The 19,720-nt window shown below is 46.8% G+C and overlaps 1 protein-coding gene across 2 annotated transcripts in view; it reads right to left on the bottom strand.

Annotated features, from left to right (window-relative positions):
• Fig4 (FIG4 phosphoinositide 5-phosphatase) overlaps positions 1-19,720 on the bottom strand; it is a 111,862-nt gene that overhangs the window by 52,909 nt on the left and 39,233 nt on the right. For both annotated transcript variants that reach the window (XM_034524793.2, XM_076917075.1), the window contains 6 exons: positions 15,917-16,050; positions 14,792-14,908; positions 13,098-13,143; positions 11,827-11,975; positions 10,344-10,510; positions 541-679 (listed from right to left, as the gene is read on the bottom strand). In XM_034524793.2, coding sequence (XP_034380684.1) covers positions 541-679; positions 10,344-10,510; positions 11,827-11,975; positions 13,098-13,143; positions 14,792-14,908; positions 15,917-16,050 — 752 coding nt within the window. The remainder of the gene's footprint in view (positions 1-540; positions 680-10,343; positions 10,511-11,826; positions 11,976-13,097; positions 13,144-14,791; positions 14,909-15,916; positions 16,051-19,720) is intronic.

Below are 19,720 nucleotides of genomic sequence, written 5' to 3'. Positions count from 1 at the left end.
AGGCAAGTACGCCCATGCATGGCTCATTTGAGAGTATTACCACTGATTTAAACTATAACCAAACGGCCTGCACCGGTGAATGCCTCCAGAAGGCCAGATTGGCAGGAGGGGCTATCTGCCAATAGTCACTGCTCTGGGCTCATGTTTGGACTGTTAACCCAGAACCATTTATGTTGGAAGAGAGAACATTGGAAAACATTTTACGACTTTAGTGTAACAAAGTAAGCACTGCTCAGCCATCACAGTCCAAGACAGTCTCCTCAGTCTCGGATTTCTCTCTCGGTTGTAGGAAACACTCAAGACTGCAGTGGCTGGCTTGCTTTAGGGGCTCTGCACCACATCCCACATCCCACATCCCACATCCAGATACATCCTGGAGATGTACCGACCAGCTACCAATCATGATTTGCCAGACATCACCAAGCCACAGCACACACGCTGAGACTGAGCTTCAGGCTATGTGCTCACGTCATGAAACAGTTATCCAACCCAGTGCCAACTCTGAGTTTAAGTGGTAGACTAGGGGGACCAGATACTCACCTCCTTCTGGGGGGCAAAAGGCTCATGGTGTTTTTGTGATGCAGGTAAAAGTCTGTGGGGAGTTCCCAGAGATGAGGTTTTCCTTCTGTGGGGTGGAAAACACCCAAGAACAGGTTGATGGAGTCTTGTCTGTCAGCATCTAAGAAAACAAACAAACAAAAAAAAATAGATTTCAGAAAACTGATGCAGTTTGCCCAGGAGGACATCTCAGATGATACGGGTCCAACTGTAGCTTCCTAAAACAGATCTCTAAAGAAGACACATTTATATTTCAGATTTCATACACACATACACAAACCCTGTCATGCACATTCTGAGGAGACTAAAAGCCTTGCTTCTGATTGGTGCTTCCCTCTCACCTGAGCCTCTCATAGCACAGGGGACAGGGGACAGGGGACAGGGGACAGAGACTGCTTCTTGAATGTTAGCTTAAAAGTCACACTATATTTAGAGTGGTTTCATTTTGAAAATAAAAAATACCCTCAGGACTTATTAGCTTATCTCAAGTAAACACCACACTTTGTTAGAACCACAAGTGGGGCAATGGGGGAGAAAATGATCCAGTTCCTACAGACATCCTGCTGTGTGAGCTCGACCAAGTCACTGCATGGCTCCCAGTCCAAGCGCCCTTCCTTCAGCAGAGGGGCTGGTGACAACACTGCTGCCCCTCAGCTGCAAGACCAGCCTCCTCTGTGACAAGGAAGCCAGCGGCACATGAACAACAGCCTTACCCAACGTGCCTGCCACCTCAACACTGTCCTCCCACACCGTGCTACCAAGTGACAACTGACTGGCACGTGTCCTGTGCCCTTTTCCTCGTTATGCTTGGCAGTAAACAAGCACACTGAAACTCTCCTCACACCTGCCCTTTCCATTCCACACTTTCTCCTCCTCGACCCCCGTATCCCTCCCCCCTCATTTCCTTCTTGCCGTTCTTGTCCCTCGATATTCAAGTTTTCCACAGATATTCATGAGAACCAGTTTCTGAAAGCGAAGGACTAAGAAGGAGGCAGAGCTGGGCAGTGGTGTCACATGCCTTTAATCCCAGCACTTGGGAGGCAGAGGCAGGTGGATTCCTGAGTTCGAGGCCAGCCTGGTCTACAAAATGAGTTCCAGGACAGCCAGGGTTACACAGAGAAACTCTGTCTCGAAAAACCAAAAACCAAAAAAAAAAAAAAAAAGAGTTGCCATAGTCATAGGGTCTCTTATAGCAATAAAACTGAAACTAAGACACTGAGCCTGTGGACCAGCTTGACTGTCAATCTGCCTGGACTGAGAGGCTCCTAGATTAGGAAAGCACACCTGAGCTTGTCTGCCAGGCTCTTCCAGACACTATGGCATTATTTGTGGTGGAAAAAAAGTAGGCAGTGGGCTTTTTTGTAGGAGCAGGTCACAGGGACATGTTCTTAGGAACTGTCCTGCGTGTCTGCTTCCTCTCCCCTCCTCTGCTTAGAGGGAAGGTGCATCTCACCTACAGTGACACTGTGCCGAAGCACACAGGGCCAAACAAACACAGACAAACCCTACAGAGAAATGGGCTCAAGTAAACCTTTGACCCCTTAGGCTTCTGTCCGTCATCTTGTCAGTGGTCGGACTACTGCATTAAGACTCTGACCTGAAATGTGCTTCTAAACTTCACACAAGTAAAGATAAGAGACGAGCAAAGGGCTGTGTTCAAAGGCGTTTGCTCAGGAGCATCCCAGACATACAATAGGAATAACTAAATAACAGCACTTCTAAAGGATAAGGCGCCATAACGTCACTAAGCAACCATGTTGTAGAAGAACAGTTAGCATCATAAAACGTATTCACATCATCGAAAAAGGAAAGAGCAGGCTATAAATCATGTGTGCAACAGAAGCCGTACAATCGTGTTTGCCTAAACATGAGCGACTGGCGGTCTCTGGGGGTAGGGATTATGATTTATTTGTGAGATACACTGTACTTTCTAAAATTGACACATAATATGTTTAATGGAAAAGAAACAAGTCATTCTATGTTCACTGTTGTAGATACAAGGTTGACAAGAACCTGGCTGTTGGAGTTTTATAATTTAGTAAGAAGCTGGTGTTTCCGTGTGTGTGTGTGTGTGTGTGTGTGTGTGTGTGTGTGTGTGTGTGTGATGGGAGGAGCCAGGGACAGGGTGTGGTTGTTAGGAAGGGCGGAGGGTGTGGTCTACAGACCTAACTGCAAAGACCTGAAGGGAACCAAGCTGAGCAAAACTAGACGATGACAGGGTGGAGCCCAGGGGACGGGCATCGTGGGAAGAATGGAAAGAGACGAGGATTCCTGACAGATGGAGCCACCGCCCATGTTCTCAGGTCATGGGGGGGATTTGATTTTAAAAGTAATGAAAATCCCAGGAAGTGTCTTTGTTTCTATTTGTTTTGTAGAGAGGAGTGATAAAACTGATTTAACTTTATTTATTTTTTATTTATTTTATTTATTTTTTTTTTAAATTATGTTTAAATTTATAAACACTGTAGTGATTCTTTGTGAATTTCACATCATGTACCCCAATCCCACTCATCTTTCTGTCCACTCGTATCTGCCCTCAGCCCTTGTGACAACTCTTGCTATGGAAGCTGTGTGGTGTGTCACGGTGTGTCACGGTGTGTCACACAGTACACTCCTCTGTCCACACAGCTTCACTTGCAAACGCTCACTGCAGTGAGACACTGGTCAATAGTGGACTCCTCTCAGAGCTCCTCTTGTTGCCCTGTGTCACAGGGACCCTGCAGCTTTGTTCTGCAGGACCTGCCCCTTCATGAGCTGCAGCAGTTCATAGGTGGGGTAGCTGACTTGCTCAGGTCGACAGCTTTCCCGTACTGACTTAACTTTGGAACATATAAGTCACACTGGCTGAGGGACACACGTGCCACCATGTGGTGAGGGAGAGCAGAACCACGCTGACTAAGAAAAGTGTGTGGTGGAGAGATGGGAGAGAAGGGAAGTGGAATAGTGTGTGCACTATGAAGAGAGGCAGAACTGGAGGCCTGAGTCATCTGTGCTGCCACCTGAGGTTGTGTTGCTGTCCCCGCCCATGCTAACACTGAGGCCCATGTCTGGGTCCATGCTGTGCAGTAGTGGGGGTCTGTTTTAATATCCATGGGCCATTCACACACCCCTGGTCTAGGGTGCACACCCCTGGTCTGGGGAGCCATGCTGATGTCTGAGGGCTCTGCAGAGCTGCCTGTGACCCTCACCTGCAGGGTGGGAGAGCTAGCCCTGATGACGTGAGTATGGGAGAGCTGGCCCCACCCCTCACCAGCTGCAGCACTCAGAAGCTAACTCCATCCTTGGCCAGGACAGTGCTAGAGAGTTGGCCGTCACAACATGAGCAGGAGAGAGCTGGTCTATTTTTTGCTAGCTGCTACAGACAGGAGAACTGGCCCTACTCCTTGCCTGAGCAAAGCAGGAGAGCTGTCTCTGGTGGCTCAGGTGCAAGACAGCTGCCACCCAAGCCCAGATCCAGGGCTTTGAGCTGGCCCACCCTCAACATTTACCCCACCTAAACTACCAAAGCCCATAAAGGGGCGGGTCCTGCAGAACAAAGCTGCAGGGTCCCTATGACACAGAGCAACAAGAGATGCTCTGAGAGGAGTCCCGGGAGGACCCAGTATTGACAGTGTAGCAGAAGCCAGAGGCCTGAGCCAGACCAATGACTCACTGCAATGAACATTTCAAAGTAAAGCTGTTTGGGCAAAGGATAGACTGAATAGCATGCTGTCCACGTTGTCCACGGTAAGATCTTTTTTGTTTTGTTTTCATTTATTTATTTTATGTATTTTTTTTTTAATTTTTATTTTTCATTCTCTTTTCGGGGGAGGTTGCAAGGGCAGAGGGCAGCTATGAAAGGATGAGAAGGTGAGTGAGATTAAGGTACATGATGTGAAATTCACAAAGAATCAATAAAAAAAAATCCTCAGCATGAGCAATTCCTCTGGGAAAAATAAGTAAACCATGCTGCCTATGAACAGCAGGCGGAGATAGTCGTCATAGAGATGAGTCAGGGCCATCGCAGCTCCTGAGAGGTGCACACACTGCTGTGGGGAGGGCCCAGGGTACAGCTCAGTAGCAAAATACTTATTTGGCATGCAAAGCCCTGGATTTGATCCCACTGTGAAATGTGGGGAGGGGAGGGAGGCCAAAGGAGGGGAGGGAAGAGGAAAGAAGGGGAGGGGACAGACAGGAGGGCAGAAGAGGGGAGGGAAGGGGAGGAAATAACAGAAGGATTCCATTTGTATTTAGGACAGAGAGTCAACACGGTTTGCTAGCACAGGAGACGGGCAAAGATGGCTGATAAGGAACCTGAAGGATTCAAGGATGGTTCTTAGGTGTGAAGTGGAAAAAATGAGTGGAGAAACAGGTTAAAGATAACTAAGAGTTTCTGGCTCAGAAATGGTACATTTGAGGGGATTGTGTGTGGCTGGTGTGTGTGTGTGTGTGTGTGTGTGTGTGTGTGTGTGTGTGTGTGTGTGTAGTGGGTATGTAATAAGTATGTTGTGTGGGGGGGGGTGGGTATGTGTGGGGAGTGGGGGGGTTGGTATGTAGTGTGAGTGTGTGTTGTTATTATTGTTGTTGTTTGGGAGTTAAGTCCAGGGCCTTACACATGCTGGGCAAGGGCCCTACCGATAAAAGCAAGTCTCTAGCCTTTGTTTCTGTGAGTCAGGGTCTGTAGCTTAACCTGGCTTTAAGCTTGCTGTGTAGTCCAAACTGGCCTTGAACTCAAGATCGTTCTGCCTTAGCTTCCCAAGTGCTGGGATTGCAGCACACCCTACCAAGCACTCTTATGCTGAGCCTCAGATGTATTAGAAATATACGGTAGGAAGAGAATAATCTGGACCTAACACCTTGGTTCCCTAGTGTCTTACCTAGGAATATTTTACATTGCATTGTAAAAAGGTATTTTGCAAATATAACTGAATTGCTCATAACAACTTCAAGATAACAGGGAAATTACACTGAATCATCTGTAGTTATGTGAATCCTTTAAAGGCAGAAGAAGAAGGCAAAGGGGATCGTATAGAAATCTGAAAGACAAAATGGGTTCAACTTGCCAATGAGGGTTATAAAACAGAACAAGTCACAAGTCGCCTCTGGAATCACAGTCAGCTGCCCATGAGAACACGGGGCCTCAGTCCCACAACTGCATGGAATTCTGTCCCAGCAGGAAAGAGCCGGGAAGCCTGTACGTAACACTGGGGTTACCTGACATGCTGACTTTATTTTCATTTCGGCTTTCTCAGTAGAGAACACAAGTTGAATATGGCCATGGTTAATTACTATGGAAAAAGGATGCAGAATTCTACAGGAGGGTGAAGTCGGCACGCACGTGTGTCTGATTATAAAATATCTGAGGACACCCCTAGGGTAAAAGTACAGAAGAAGAAGAAGAGAGGATGGAGATTTAGAAATAGAGCAGCCATCCAGAGTCTGTCAAGATAGTGCAGGGGTTGTGGGAAAGAGGAAATGTTGGCCCAGAGCAAAGTTGAATGGGTAAGAGGGAGGCAGAAAGAACCGAGGAATACGGCAACATGGAAACTGCGGGCAACCCTGACAGGTACAAGAAGGCCTGCTCAGGCAGGCAGAGAGCCGGGGCTGTAGCAGAAGGGAGACATGGGGTTAGAGAGAGATGGGAGGCTGGATAGAAACACTCCTGTGCTTTAGTCAACAGAAGGGATGGAGAAGACAGAGAAACTGTGTGCAGGAACAAGGGAATATCATAGGAACGCAAGAGCAGCATGCTACTCGGAACAGAGCAGAGGGCAGAAAAACAACGCAAGGCAGGCTCTGTGCAGATATGCACGGTTTCTGCATTTGGCAGGGAAGGGAAGTTCCCTTCCATGACTTTGATTTTCTCAGTGAAGCATGAACCACTGTCAGTGGCTGGGGTTCAGGTTCTCAGAGGAGAGGACAAAGCATGGGGCAGCCATTCTGGGGAGCTGGAGAATGGTTGCACTAGGGAATAGTGTCACAAGACTGCCACACTGTCTGCAGTCTGCTTCACCCAACCTGGACTGCAAGAGACAACTTAGAGCTTCCCCCTGTCATGTCTACCTGCTGTGGTGGCACAAGGGGTGGCGAGACTTGGCTTTACCAGAGTTGTCAATGGCTTTCCAGATGCAAGAGGACATCTTTGCAATAGGGTTTACTCACTGCTGTCATGAGGATGACCTCGGAAGGTCATCTCACTATCTGTGATAAGCGGAAGTGTTCTCCTCAAATGCCCCTGCATGTTCCCTTCTAGAGGTAAGCCGAAAAGGTACGTGGTGGGTACCTGCAGAGCACCTCCTGGCACTGGGGAAATCAGCTCAGTATTGTCTTCGATAGTCACCTCTCTACCTGTGGGCAAGCATGGCGCTCTTTACTTGGTGAGCATGCAGTTTACTTTTTGAAATCTGTTTGAAGAGGATATGGTCCACTTCTATGCATTCACTACATTTAAATCATACATATGTGTTGTGTGTGTGCATGCATGTGTGCATGTGTGCGTGTGTATGCGTGTGTGTTCTATTGTTAACTACAGCGGGCAGTCTGGTTTTTTCCCCTTATAATAGGATTTAAAATCAAGATGCAGAAGCCAAAAAAAAAAAAAAAATACAGGCTTAGTAAAATTTAAATATTAAAAAAAGCGGGGTCAGGGGACAGTTTCTCAGGGAATTAAAGGTTCTTCCTGGCATCTAAGGTGAGTATCTAGGCAACTGTGCCTTTCCAGTACAGCACCCTCCACATGCTTGGGAAACTTGTCAGGCTGGAACCCGGCAGATGCTCTCTAGAGACAAAGCCCTGAGCACACTGACATGTGAAGCCTCAAGAACTGTTGCATGTGCTTGCATGCGTGTACATGTGTGTATTTTGAGATAGGCCATGCTATGTTTCCCGGGCTGCATTCAGATTCATAGGTTTGAGCTGTCTTTCTACCTCAGCTTCCCAACTAGGACCACTGACCTGAATAACAGTATCTAGCTTTAAGAACTATTTTTAAAATGGGTCCCAACAAGAGGTCCAAAGAGTGGTTCATAGGGCGACCGTCTGTCAATACAAACAGGGCGAAATTCCCAATCACTTAATTTCAGTACTTTAGGGTGAAATTCCCAGTCACTTAATTTCAGTACTTCATTCAGGGTCTTAATCCTAAATATCTTCCTGCTCAGCCCAGAGGTATCACATAGGACTGGTTGAAAGAAAATCATCCTATATTCAGCATTATGTAATACTCAGGACAAAGTAAGGTGCACACCCCAGTGACACCACGCATCTTAAAATAAAGACGTGTTACAGCCTCGTTACTCACACAGCCTTTCATAACATCTCAGTTTGCATAACTTGGCTGTACTTTTCATCCGTACATACTGATCTCCGGCACCAGCGTTACCTTCTAAACTGTGTCTTTCTTTCTAAATCATCTACAGAATGACACTCATTTCTGTCTTCTACTCCTACAAAACAGCCTTGGTCCTTAAGTGTCAATCATGATCGCCTTTGCAAGGGCAATGGTGACAGGAGAGGGTGGGAGGGTAGACGGACACTGCTTCTCTAAGGGCAGTCCTCAAGCTTTATCATGGAGACACGTACCCAGGAGTCCGTCCCTGTGCTAACACTTGCAGTCTCCACAGGGATCCAGAAGGCTGAACCCCACAACGCCAGGGGCATGATCATGCTCAGAAATAACCTTTGTAGATATAATCATATTAAGATGCAATCACACTGGGGTACACCGGGCTCTTGATCCAGTCAGGCTGGCTGGTGTCCTCATAGGAAAAGGAAAGGGAAACACGGAAGAGAACGTCATGAAGACAGACCTCAACACAAGGAGTAAAGCGTGAGGCACACCACTGTGCCAGTCCACAGACACAAGGCTGCCAGCCACCAGCAGACAGAAGCAAGGGAGGGTCCTCGTCCATGGCTTTCAGTGGGAACTGTCCTGCTGACACTGTTAGACTTCCGGCATCCACAACTAGAAGACAGTGTCTGCTGGTCATGCTAGCACTTTAGTTGTGTGCACAGGACTTGTGGTTTGCCTCTGGTCAGTGGGCTCTGGCATGCAGTAGGATGTCATTCTTGGGATTATGTGACCTATGGGAGACTGTCCTGCCAGCAGACTCACTAACAGGCTCTTTCCAGAGCCATTTGTGAAGCAGCAAGCGTCCTGCATCCTACAGGTCAGAACTGGATTCTGTCAACAAACACATGGGCTCGGAGGTGGCCCCTTTCCTAGCTAGAGCTTCAAATGAGATGGCCTGGTTAATATCCTAACTACAGCCTTCACAGTCTAAGCAGGACACCCCACCCCCACCGCCAACTGTGCCTGGACCACTGACCCACAAACACTGTGGAAATGCTAGCGTGCTCCCTTGTGTTGCCCTGTCTCTTTGTTGCATACAAACAGAGCCATACCTGACTCACTTCCATCTGCTCAGGACCTCAAACATTGAAAATAAATGTTGATGCCCAGGGATGTTTCTCAGGCTCCTATCGCTCGGGACTTTCTTACAACTTCCTTGGTTCGAGCACCTGGATCTTTTTACTTGAGAGAAGGCTTCCAGTTCTACCCCCAGATCCTTGGCTGTCAGGGCCTCTTGGTCCTCCAGGGAAACTCAACTAGCTAGGGCCCAGCCAACCCAATGCTGACAGCCTGTTTCTAGAAGGCTCCATCTGGAGCCATTTAAACACTCCTTTCCCGTAAGGTTTACTCTAAGTCTGCAGACAGTCTCAGCATATAGCACTCTTCTCAGCCATCCCTCTGCTGTAGAGCTAATGTATAGCCATCTATAGTGAGCACATGGGATCCCTCCAAAGGCAGCACCTAGAGCCCGTTGAAGCCTTTCTCTCTATTCACTTGAGGTAAAGAACTGGGAGGGAGGCCTAGGGAAGCAACAGCAGTTCATCCCAGAGAACAACTTCACCTCCTCCCACAGACCCTGAGGAAATCTCATAGGATCAGCCACTGGGCTCTTCCTGGAGGAATTCTGTGTATGGAAACGTGTCTCATAATTGCTTCAGCCTGTGACATGCGTTATGTATGCTGACAATGGCATCTGAATGTAGGCAGGAGATGGGCCACTGGAGACCTGTACTCGAATGATTTAGTACTTGCAGGTCACAGATGTGTGACTAGGTGAGTAATCCCACGCTAATGTCATTATTCATTTCTAGCTGACATTTTTAAATTGAGTAACACACTCATAAATAACTACCAAGATGTTAACCCCTGTTTGAAAAAAATGATTTAACGCTTTTTTGAATTTCTACGTTCAGAAACAGAAGGAGAAAGACACGAGGAGGAAGAGTCTAGAAGCCCAACCACATCCCATCACATTAAACCATGCAACTCTGAGTGGCGGAGAGCAACGGTGGCCTACTTTAGAACACAGAATTTGGGCACAGTAACCGTTGGCAGACTGCTTGCCCAGCATGCACAGACTTTTGTTTTTAATCCTCAGCACCTTACACATCAGGCACAGTGAGGCCCCCCCTGCAATCCCAGCATTCAGGAAGATCGGAAGTTCAAGGTCATCCTCCGATACTCAGCATGAGTGAGACCAACCCGGGATATGTGAAACCAGTCTCAAAAAGTATCCGAATGTTTATTTATTCCTGAATTAAATAGTTTTTGAGTACCTTCTAAGTCACAAAGTCCATTTTATTTAAATCTATAAATAATGAAAACCTTATTTAAATAAAGAGCTAAAAAGAGAAGCATCCATGTACCAGAAGAAAGCCAGCCGTAGTGTGAGTGGCAGGACCGGCCCCTGCCAGCTGTAGTGTGGGTGGCAGGACCGCCCCTGCCAGGGACTTACCTGAGAAGGCGTTGCTGTAGTACCTGGACAGCGTCTGCATGATGTCCTTGGAGTGCTGGGTCCATGGCGCTATCTTTCTGTAGGTCTTTACCCGGTGAACCAGCTGAGAGCCCCCGTACTGCAGGGAAAGGGTGTCTCCATGGTCTTCATAGAGCTCCTCAAATAACCTACACAGAAGGGAAACACATGCTATACAATGTTGTCACCAAGTCTAGTGACTCAGATCCATAATCCCAGCTACCAAGGAGGATGGATAAGCCAGGAGAATCACAAGTTCAAGGCCTGCTTGTGCGTGAATTCAAAGGCAGCCTGAGCAAGCTGGTAAGACTCTGTCCCAGAATGTAAAATGGAGAGAGGGACTGGGCAGAACTCAGCGACAGAGCATGCGCCCTGGGGACAGTCCCCATTACCAAGAAAAATTAACCCAAATGATTGCACAAGCCGTCCAGAGGGCCAGACTTGGGGGAAAGTCCTTAATGTTATGAACCCTTCTGAATCTTTCCTGTGGAGTCTTTAGAGGCTTGAAATGAGTGTAAATATAAAACGCATTGTTTCATACAGAAAACTCTAATGAGAAAATGAGGCACCAAAAATGTAACTAAAGCTGGACCAAGCTGGTTCTAGCCATGTCCGAAGCACTCCAGTCGCCTACAGTCTGCCGGGGCAACTCACTTCCCATGACACTATTCGGTTCCTCTGATTGTTGCTAAACACAGGTCTTGTTACAGACAGTGCCATGCTCTGTTTGGGCCACTGTAACAGCGTAGCCTAGACAAGGTGGCTTATAACCAAGAAACCTTTATTTCTCGTGGTTCTAGAAGCTACAACGTCTAAGACAAAGGCATCTACAGAGTCACTGCCTGGAAAAGGCCCCTTCAGGTCATAGGCCGGGTCACCTTGCTTTGTCCTCAAATGAGGAAGAGACTCACAGACAGCCCTTAGTGACATTTATACGCCGCTAATCCCAGGGACAGGGATTCTGCCCTTAGATCTAAGCAAGTCCCAAAGAGCCCACCCCCTGATACTACCACTTTTGGGGTGAGGATTTCAACAAGGACCTAAGGGTGACAGGAACATTCTGACCCCAGCAGACAGGCAAGCCATATGTTTTCTCTTTTCACAGAGCTGACAGACAGTCCCGAGTGAAGAATCTCTTACACGCTTTGTACGCTTAGTTCACATGTGTACAGAAGCTTACCATCTATCAGTGCCGTTTGGGTTTTAATTTAACCTATTAGTTTGTAGATGTACTTTGAATTTATCTTTAAAAAAAAAAAACAGTGTTTGATGACAACACAAGCAAACAACACAATACCCAATGGCAGTAATATACAAACACACGGTAGAAATATAGAAGTAACTTGAATATTGTCATTTAGCCATAAACCTTTGAGAAGCTGAAAGTAGAACCAGTTATAAAATCCCGTAAGTCGAGTCTGCCTTTGTCAGTGCTGCCTTTCAAATGGCAGCAGACAAGCATTACCTCACCGCGTCCGTATCGAACTGCAGGTTGGGCTTGTCAATCAGTCCTAAGGAATAGAGCTGGTAAGCCAGGGCGCACTTGCCCACCATGAACTGCGCCGTGTTGGTGCGATCCAAACAGTCCACGCAGTTGGTTCGAAGGATGCCGGTCTACAAAGAACACGGGGAGGTTTTCAGGTCACTGTTCAGACACCTGGACTACTTCCAACCCCAGGGAAACTCCTCCCTTAAGGGACAGAGCAAACGCTGTGGGAGCTAATCCTGAACAAGTTTCACATCTGGCAAAGTTCAGCATTTAAAATCACAAAGAACAATTTGCTAAATCATATAAGGTTATATTTACTTTTCACTTAATGTTACTCTGACAGCATCACTAAACCCAATCTATATTTGAATTTACTTTGAAGGCTCAACAGGATAAAGCAAACAGCTAATATTTTCTATATTATCTAATTAGTCAAATATCGATTTTTTTATCTGATATTGCTCCTTCATTATACAAACCAACTATTTAGTGGTTAACGCTGTGCGTGTGTGTGTGTGTGTGTGTGTGTGTGTTTGTGTGTGTTCCTGTATGTGCTAGTGCCCATAAAAGTCAAAGATGGTGTCAGTCTCCCTGAAGCAGAGTCACCCGGCAGAAGGGTGGAATGGGACGGGACGAGTGCTGGGAACCAAGCTTGGGTCCTTTGAAAGAGCAGAGTGCCCTCATTCCAGTCACCAGCTATACCACGCTTAAAACAAAGCTAACAAGTGTAACGCACACTAGTTTGCTTTACAAAACCAATCTAACCTATTATTTCCATATATCCTTGTTTTTAACTTCCAGTAATAAAAATTTATATGTAGAAAAATGTATAAGCTATATAGTATCTGCTATATATATTTATATAAGATTTAAACACTAGCAAGAAAACTTTTAAAAACCATTTTCAAGTTATTAATAATTTTGCATCAAATACATCTTCATGTTTGCTAATAGAAAACATTACAAAAAATGAACTGAGTACGGCAGCGGACACCTATAATCCCAGCACATGGGAAGCAAACACAGGCAGGTTCTCTGTGAGTTCAAGGAAAGCCTGATCTACAGAGTGAGCATCTGGCTAGCCTGGGCTGCATAGTGAGAGCCTGTCTCAAATAAAACAAAACAAGCGAAACATCACCAAGTCCTCAACCCCTAAAACAGTGCACACCATGGACACGGATTGTATTCATTATGAATATAATAGTATCCACACCTGGTACTCATTATGAATATAATAGTATCCATACCTGGAGCCGACCAGTGGGAATCACGTGACCTCCTAGTTCGTTCCACCTGTGGGTAAAAACAGACACTTTACATTCCGTTGTCTTCCAGTGCTGGGAACTAAACCCAGCCCTGGGCTCCCTGAGCACATGCACTACGACTAAGCCACACCCCAACCCTGTTTTCTATTTTTAAAAGGGGGCAGGGTTGATATGATATATATACGTGTGTGTGTGTGTGTGTGTGTGTGTGTATATATATATATATATGTATATATATATATATATATATATACGTATATATATACACACACGTGTATATATATATATGTAGATTCTAAGAGCTACAGCAATAGAAGGGAAGCTGTCTGACGTCAGATAGTTCTGCACTCTTGCTCTGTTCGGTGTGAATAACTGAGACAGTCAGTCACCATACTCAAAGCAAGCTGGGGTTGGAGTCATCGTAAGGTGCCAGTGTCCCTCTTGGACACCCTCTCTGTGTTCTACCAGACTGCCCTGGCTTTCCTTCAAGCCCGTATCTTTCTCCAGTCTCTGTAACCATGGACAAATGCAGGTGTAAGACCTTCTACAGCTTTGTCTTCTCCCTGTACCTTATGATTCCCTGGAATGCAAATCCTGCCAACTATAGCAGAAGGCGTCTTGCAAACGTAGACACTAGGTTTGCTTAGGTCTTACTCCACCACCGGAGTTAACTATGCTGACTGAGATCAAATGCTGGGAATACGCGACACTGGTTCCTTCACATGTCAATAAGGAATGCATCCTTTCTGGAAGCCGCCAAGAAACAAGCAGTGAGCAAATCACTGTGGCATGTTGCCAGAGTCTACATTCATGAAAGTATCCACTGTCAATCAGAAAGACCTCCCTGGTCTACTATGTGGCAAACAAGGAGTTCACTACAGACAAGTCTACTTTACACACATACTGTAACGCTTCTTCCACAAAGTGAATGAAAGACTCCTGTGGCTTCCATCGAAAGCCGCCACAGGAGTTCCCAAGCACACAGGGAATGTTCCTGCAGTCTCCTCAACAGCCTCCCTACCCCTGTTCATCCATCCTTCCGTCCTCTACTTAGCACAGACTTCCAGTACTTATAATATTTTATTTTACAGTGTGTGCATGTGCACACCTGTGTGTGTGTGTGTGTGTGTGTGTGTGTGCCCGTGTGTGCACTCGTGAGCTGCAAGCATTTGGAATGTGACTCTCTGCTTCCTAATGCTGGAGTCACAGGCACACACAGTCATGCCCAGGCTCTCACATGGGTGCTGGCCATCCTCATGCTTGCAAGGTGAGTGCTGTCACTCACTAAGTCGTGTCCCTAACTTCTAGAATGTCTGTACATAAGAACAAATATCTTGACTTACGTTTTCTTTGTGTATGTGGTAATGGTGTGGGGCGTGGGGCGCTTCTGTACCTCACAGTACCCAATACAAAGTCAAAGGGTGGCATGCGGGAGTCATCTCTCTCCTAATATATGGGAACTTGGGATTCAGGCTAGGAGGAAGAAGCCTTTAACTGCTGAGCCATCCTGCCCCGGGATTTGCCTATCTCTGCCTCCTCAGTGCTGGGACGACAAGCACAGGCCACACCCTGGCTTTCTGGTGTGGGTTCCAGGGGTTGAACTGGGGTCTCCAAGCTGGTACAGCAAATGCTCGTCTCCCCATCTCTCGTGCTAAGATTTTAAGCGTCATACATACTTCTCGTCCGGCCGTAAAATGCTGCAGTAAGAATCAGGGCGGTTCACAAAGAATCCAGTCTTCTTTACCACGCTTTCTGCAATCACATTCAGCCGGTCGAGAACGTTGCACAGCTTACTGAGCGGGGAAGGCGGAAGAGGGAGAACTTAGGTGTCCGTGCATATTTACTCTTCCATCTAAGCAAACAGCATCAACAGAAACGATGCTTGGGGACTTGACTGTTTTAATCTTGTGGTTTATGTAACAGAAACATGGAAATAATTAAGCTGGAAATATAATGTGTACTCAATAACTAACAAGCCAATTAGATATCAAATACCAGCATACTCCTCAATCTTGGCACCCAACATTCCTGTGAGCCTGTCCCTCCTCAGTAGCTGTCAGTCAAACCCTACATAACCAGGCAAGGACCACGCACAGTGCAGTAGCAGGGGAAGAAAAATGGAAACATACGATAACATGACTGTTTCAACAACTTAACTAACATGTTCCAGGACATGGGTGCACTTGTGTGTGCCTGGCGTACTAATTCCATAAAAAGATTCAGGGGGAAGAAACACAACACGTACAAAACAATACAGTGACAGTAAATAAACCCGCAGCTTCTGCAACGCGAGGTACACTCGGAGAAGACAGTACAAGGCTCAGTGGGAAAGGGTTTCTTAGAAGAGATTAGTTTTGAACCAAATCTTGGAGGTTAAGGGAGGAAACATGGGACAGGGTAGCGGTGGAGGTGGGTGGCAAGCAACAGGACCACCCTGGGGTGGGGCTAGCTCTGGGAATAAAGCCCAGGTTTTCTCAAATAGATCAGTCCCAAATAAGTTAAGGTTATAACATTCCAGAACCAACCAGCTGATGGGGCTTGAGGCGCACAGTGAGGAGCTAGGACTTCCTATCAACAGAGCTACTGCTGTTCATCTAGGAGACAGATGACCAGAGAGTGGAGAGCAAAACAGAAAATGGCGGCACTGCTGCTGTCAGGAACGGAAGGGAGGAGGTGACAGACTGCGCAGCGGGAAAACCGGACACCTGATGGAGGCACAACGTCCTCACCTAAGTCTCACAAAGGAAACTGAAGGAGCTGCGTCACCCCGGAGGCTCAGCCAGGCTCTGCCGATCTCTCACCTCTTGGTGTACTTGGCCATGTCCCAGGGGATGTAGACAATGGTGTGCTCCGGGGGCAGGAACTGGTTGAGGTAAGTGACTGCAGCCACCAGCTCTTCACTCAGAATCCTCTCGTGCTTCCTCTTCTCTCTCTCCTTTATCAAAAAACATGTGAAACACTTTTTACATCTAAAGTCTTAAATGTGGGGCTGGAGAGCCAGCTCAATGCTTAAGAGCACATATTACTTTTGCAGAGGACACAGGTTCAATTCCCAGCACCCACGTGATGGTTTATAACCGTGCATAACTCCAGTTCCAGGGGAATCTGATGCCCTCTTCTGACCTCTTCGGGCACTAAGTAGACAGAGTGCGCAGACATACACGCAGGTAAAACACACATAAGATCAATAAATCTACTCTTAAAAATAGTAAATGTTACTAAAATGAAAACCATATAAATGTAAATTAAGACATCTTCCCTGAGTGACGGCCAGCAGCTCTGAAGAGCCACGAGGCTGGGTTTCCCCCTGCTGAGCTGGCAGCATCCCCAGTATACTCTATACAAGCCTGGCCCACACATCCACAGCCTCTCTAGTAGCAACACTCACTTATCCAGGACCAGAAGAGAACCCACCACTGCAACCAGACGGTTGCCGGACACAGAGAGAAATCAACATGGTCTGGACAGGCAATCCCTACACAGAAGACTACAGAGTGCTTTTTCAAATGCAACCCACAAAACAACCACGAGGTAGCAGGGCAGGCACTTCACGGGCTTCACACTGTGGCAGAACGGCCTGAGCCCCGCCTCCCAGCCTGCAGCACCTCCTAGGTTACCACACTGCCTCTCACTACTGGAGACTATGCTACCGTGCAGCTCTGGGCTGCTGCCCAGTACCCTTCAGCAAGGCTATCGCATTTCCTTGGGCTAAGAGCAGTATATCCCTCACAGCCGTAACGAGGGGTTTAAAGGCAACAAAGCATTGTAAGTTCTTAGCAGAGTCTTCAGTAAAAATTAGTTATTGCTGTTACCTTCATCAGGCCTTCACTTAAAACAAAGAAAAACTGCAGCAGAGACTTAAGAGATGCATAGCACCACTGCTGGTGTCAAAGCCCTCCCGTGCTGATTTCCAACTGTCACCAACTGGAAAATAACCATTGTGGAAACAAACAAGGCTAGTTTTTGCACAGCGGAATAAAACGAATAGAGAAATTATATAAGAATTAAGAATGGAGGGTTAAGGGTCATCCTGTGCGTCAACGGGCCCAGAGAGGGGGTGCCCACAGAGGGAGGGGTTCACAACGGGGCAAATGGGCAAAGGAAAGCCGGAGAAGCGTTTCCTCTCAGCAACATCACACAGTAGCAATGCGACAAGGGACAGCTCCTCCTGCTGTTCTCCTACGGCCACAGACGTTCTTTGAAGGTTTAACCACAGCTTACCAAGACCTCCCTCCAAATGAAAGAAGCAGCAGCTGCTCTATCCTGTTAACAAAACAGCTGAAGACAGGGCTGAGGGTGTGGCTCGGTGGCTGGGCTCTTGCCAGGCATGTGAGAGGTCCTAGGTTCGAGCCTCCTTTTTAGCCAATCAAATGAAACCTCATCACTCTGATGACTCTCTCTCAACAGGTGCACACACACTGCAAGCGTGTGCTATTAGAGTGCATCTCTTTCACGCCTGTCACCCTGCTCTTAATCCCTGCTCTGAGACTCACATCAAAAATCATCCTGCTCGGCCTGCCTTTTACCCATGAGTTCTCCACCATTTCAGAGGTCACGTGAACAAGCTTCAGAGGTCATGTGATCGAGCAGGCTCCTCCTATGAGATCTGTGACAAGTGATGTCTCTGACCACTGCGTTGTGAGGGCAACCATGGCCCAGCTGTTTTCCAACAACTTAGATACTGCTTCTGTCTACTTCAAACCAACTGCAATCTCCGATCCCTTACTTGGGTGTGCGCAAGTATCTGGTGAGTGACCTTTTGACACCAGGAGACCAAAGTCCACCCTCAGAGCACACAGGCACTACTAAATCCTCTGGACTCACAGCCTATGAAGAGCCATGCAATCCAACTGCACAGGTGTAGATCATCAGTGCGTCCACTCTGGGTTACTTTCAATTACCCTTCCTCATGCTTTAGACACCCCATCACCACCTCTTTAACCACAAATACCCTACACCCTAGGCTAAGCAAGGGGGCTCTGGGGCCAGCTCTCCTGTCTCCACATGCTTGGCCACCTTGTAAATAAACGTTTTTGTAAAACTCACTTCAAACTGCATTGGCAGACGGCAGGGAGGCAAAGCAGGCTGAGTTCAGTTACAGGCATTAAGTAGCATTTTTAATGTGTAGAATTAGCACAGAATTCCAAGCACTGTATATATTCAGGGTTCTATTTACAAGAACTTTTCAATTACACTCTATAAAGCAGGAACAAGATCTACTCACCTAGAGTTGGGGATTTGTTCCACTAATAGCTCATTACTCGACACTTTAGTGGGAATTTGCTTGTATACTAATCATCTATACTGACTGGAAAAGCACTCATACTTACCACGGTTTGTACAATACCGGGGGCTGAACCCAGGGCCTCACACATGTAGACAAGTGCTCTTCTACTAAGCCACTTCCACTCCTACCCTCTTTTTACTTTGGGACAGGGTCTCACTAAGTTGCTCAGGTTAGACTAAAATGCACTCTGCTGCATAGGTAGGCCTTAAACTTCTGATCCCCCTGCCTCTGCTTCTGGAATAGCTGGGATGATAGGCCTGTGCCACTAGGCACAGATCAACAAATGTTTTCATTAAAGTTTTCTGCCTTAATTTTCAAACTGTGTACATTACAGCTACTTTTCAATATTGAATCAGAGTTATACATTATCCAGTTCCAACTTACATTACCCGGAGCAGACAGAGATCAAGACATGACTATACAACTTCTGCATTCATGAATAAATATGTGTGGAGTTAGCATCTAAAGACAGTTGTGAATAAAAGACTACATTAATATACATGATATAGTAAAACCTTTATATTGATGTCTCCGAGGTCTTCTTAGCCACTGGCTGATGTGCTTTTAATCCACTTGGGTACAATGGACATAAATAAAATTTATTGGGTGATCTTGCCCTCTACCGACCTGCATGTCCAATTATGCACACACCCTGTACGGACCAGTCAGTGTGCTCTGATGGAAAGGTGAGAGACATTACACCACCTTGCCTGAGCTCCTCACAAGCCCACCTGACTCTTGAACCATGTTTCTGAATGAAGCCTTTGGTCCTATTGCTACACTGGTTTGTGGTTCTTGTAGAGTGTCGAGGGAGTGGGCTGTATCAAGGTGAGGATGTGGCCATTTGATCTGCATTTTTTCCTAAGGTGTAGAACTAAGGAATTTAATGCAGATCTAGTTCACACAAGGAAATCAGGAGCCTAGTAGACTAAATCACCCTCTTCCTTCAGAAAGATCTAGTACCGGTTCCCCAAGGCAAGCCCAGAAGAAGTGATGTGGAAGCTAAGACCAAAGAACAAAGCTAAGATGCTCAGACACAGCATGCTGGCACAACAGACACCTCACCTTCTCCTCCTTCTCCTTTGCCTTTTCTCCTTCTCCTTCTCCTTCTCCTTCTCCTTCTCCTTCTCCTTCTCCTTCTCCTTCTCCTTCTCCTTCTCCTTCTCCTTCTCCTTCTCCTCCTCCTCTTCCTCCTCCTCCTCCTCCTTCTCCTTTTCTCCTTCTCCTCCTTCTCCTTCTCCTTCTCCTCCTCCTTCTCTCCTTCTCCTCCTTCTCTTCCTCCGCCTCCTCCTCCTCCTCCTTCTCCCCTTCCCCCTCC

This window comes from Arvicanthis niloticus, chromosome 20 (assembly GCF_011762505.2).
Source record: "Arvicanthis niloticus isolate mArvNil1 chromosome 20, mArvNil1.pat.X, whole genome shotgun sequence".
Classification (NCBI taxonomy): Eukaryota; Metazoa; Chordata; class Mammalia; order Rodentia; family Muridae; genus Arvicanthis; species Arvicanthis niloticus.
Note: the sequence above shows the minus strand (reverse complement) of the source record. Positions and strands in the feature narration are given on the sequence as shown.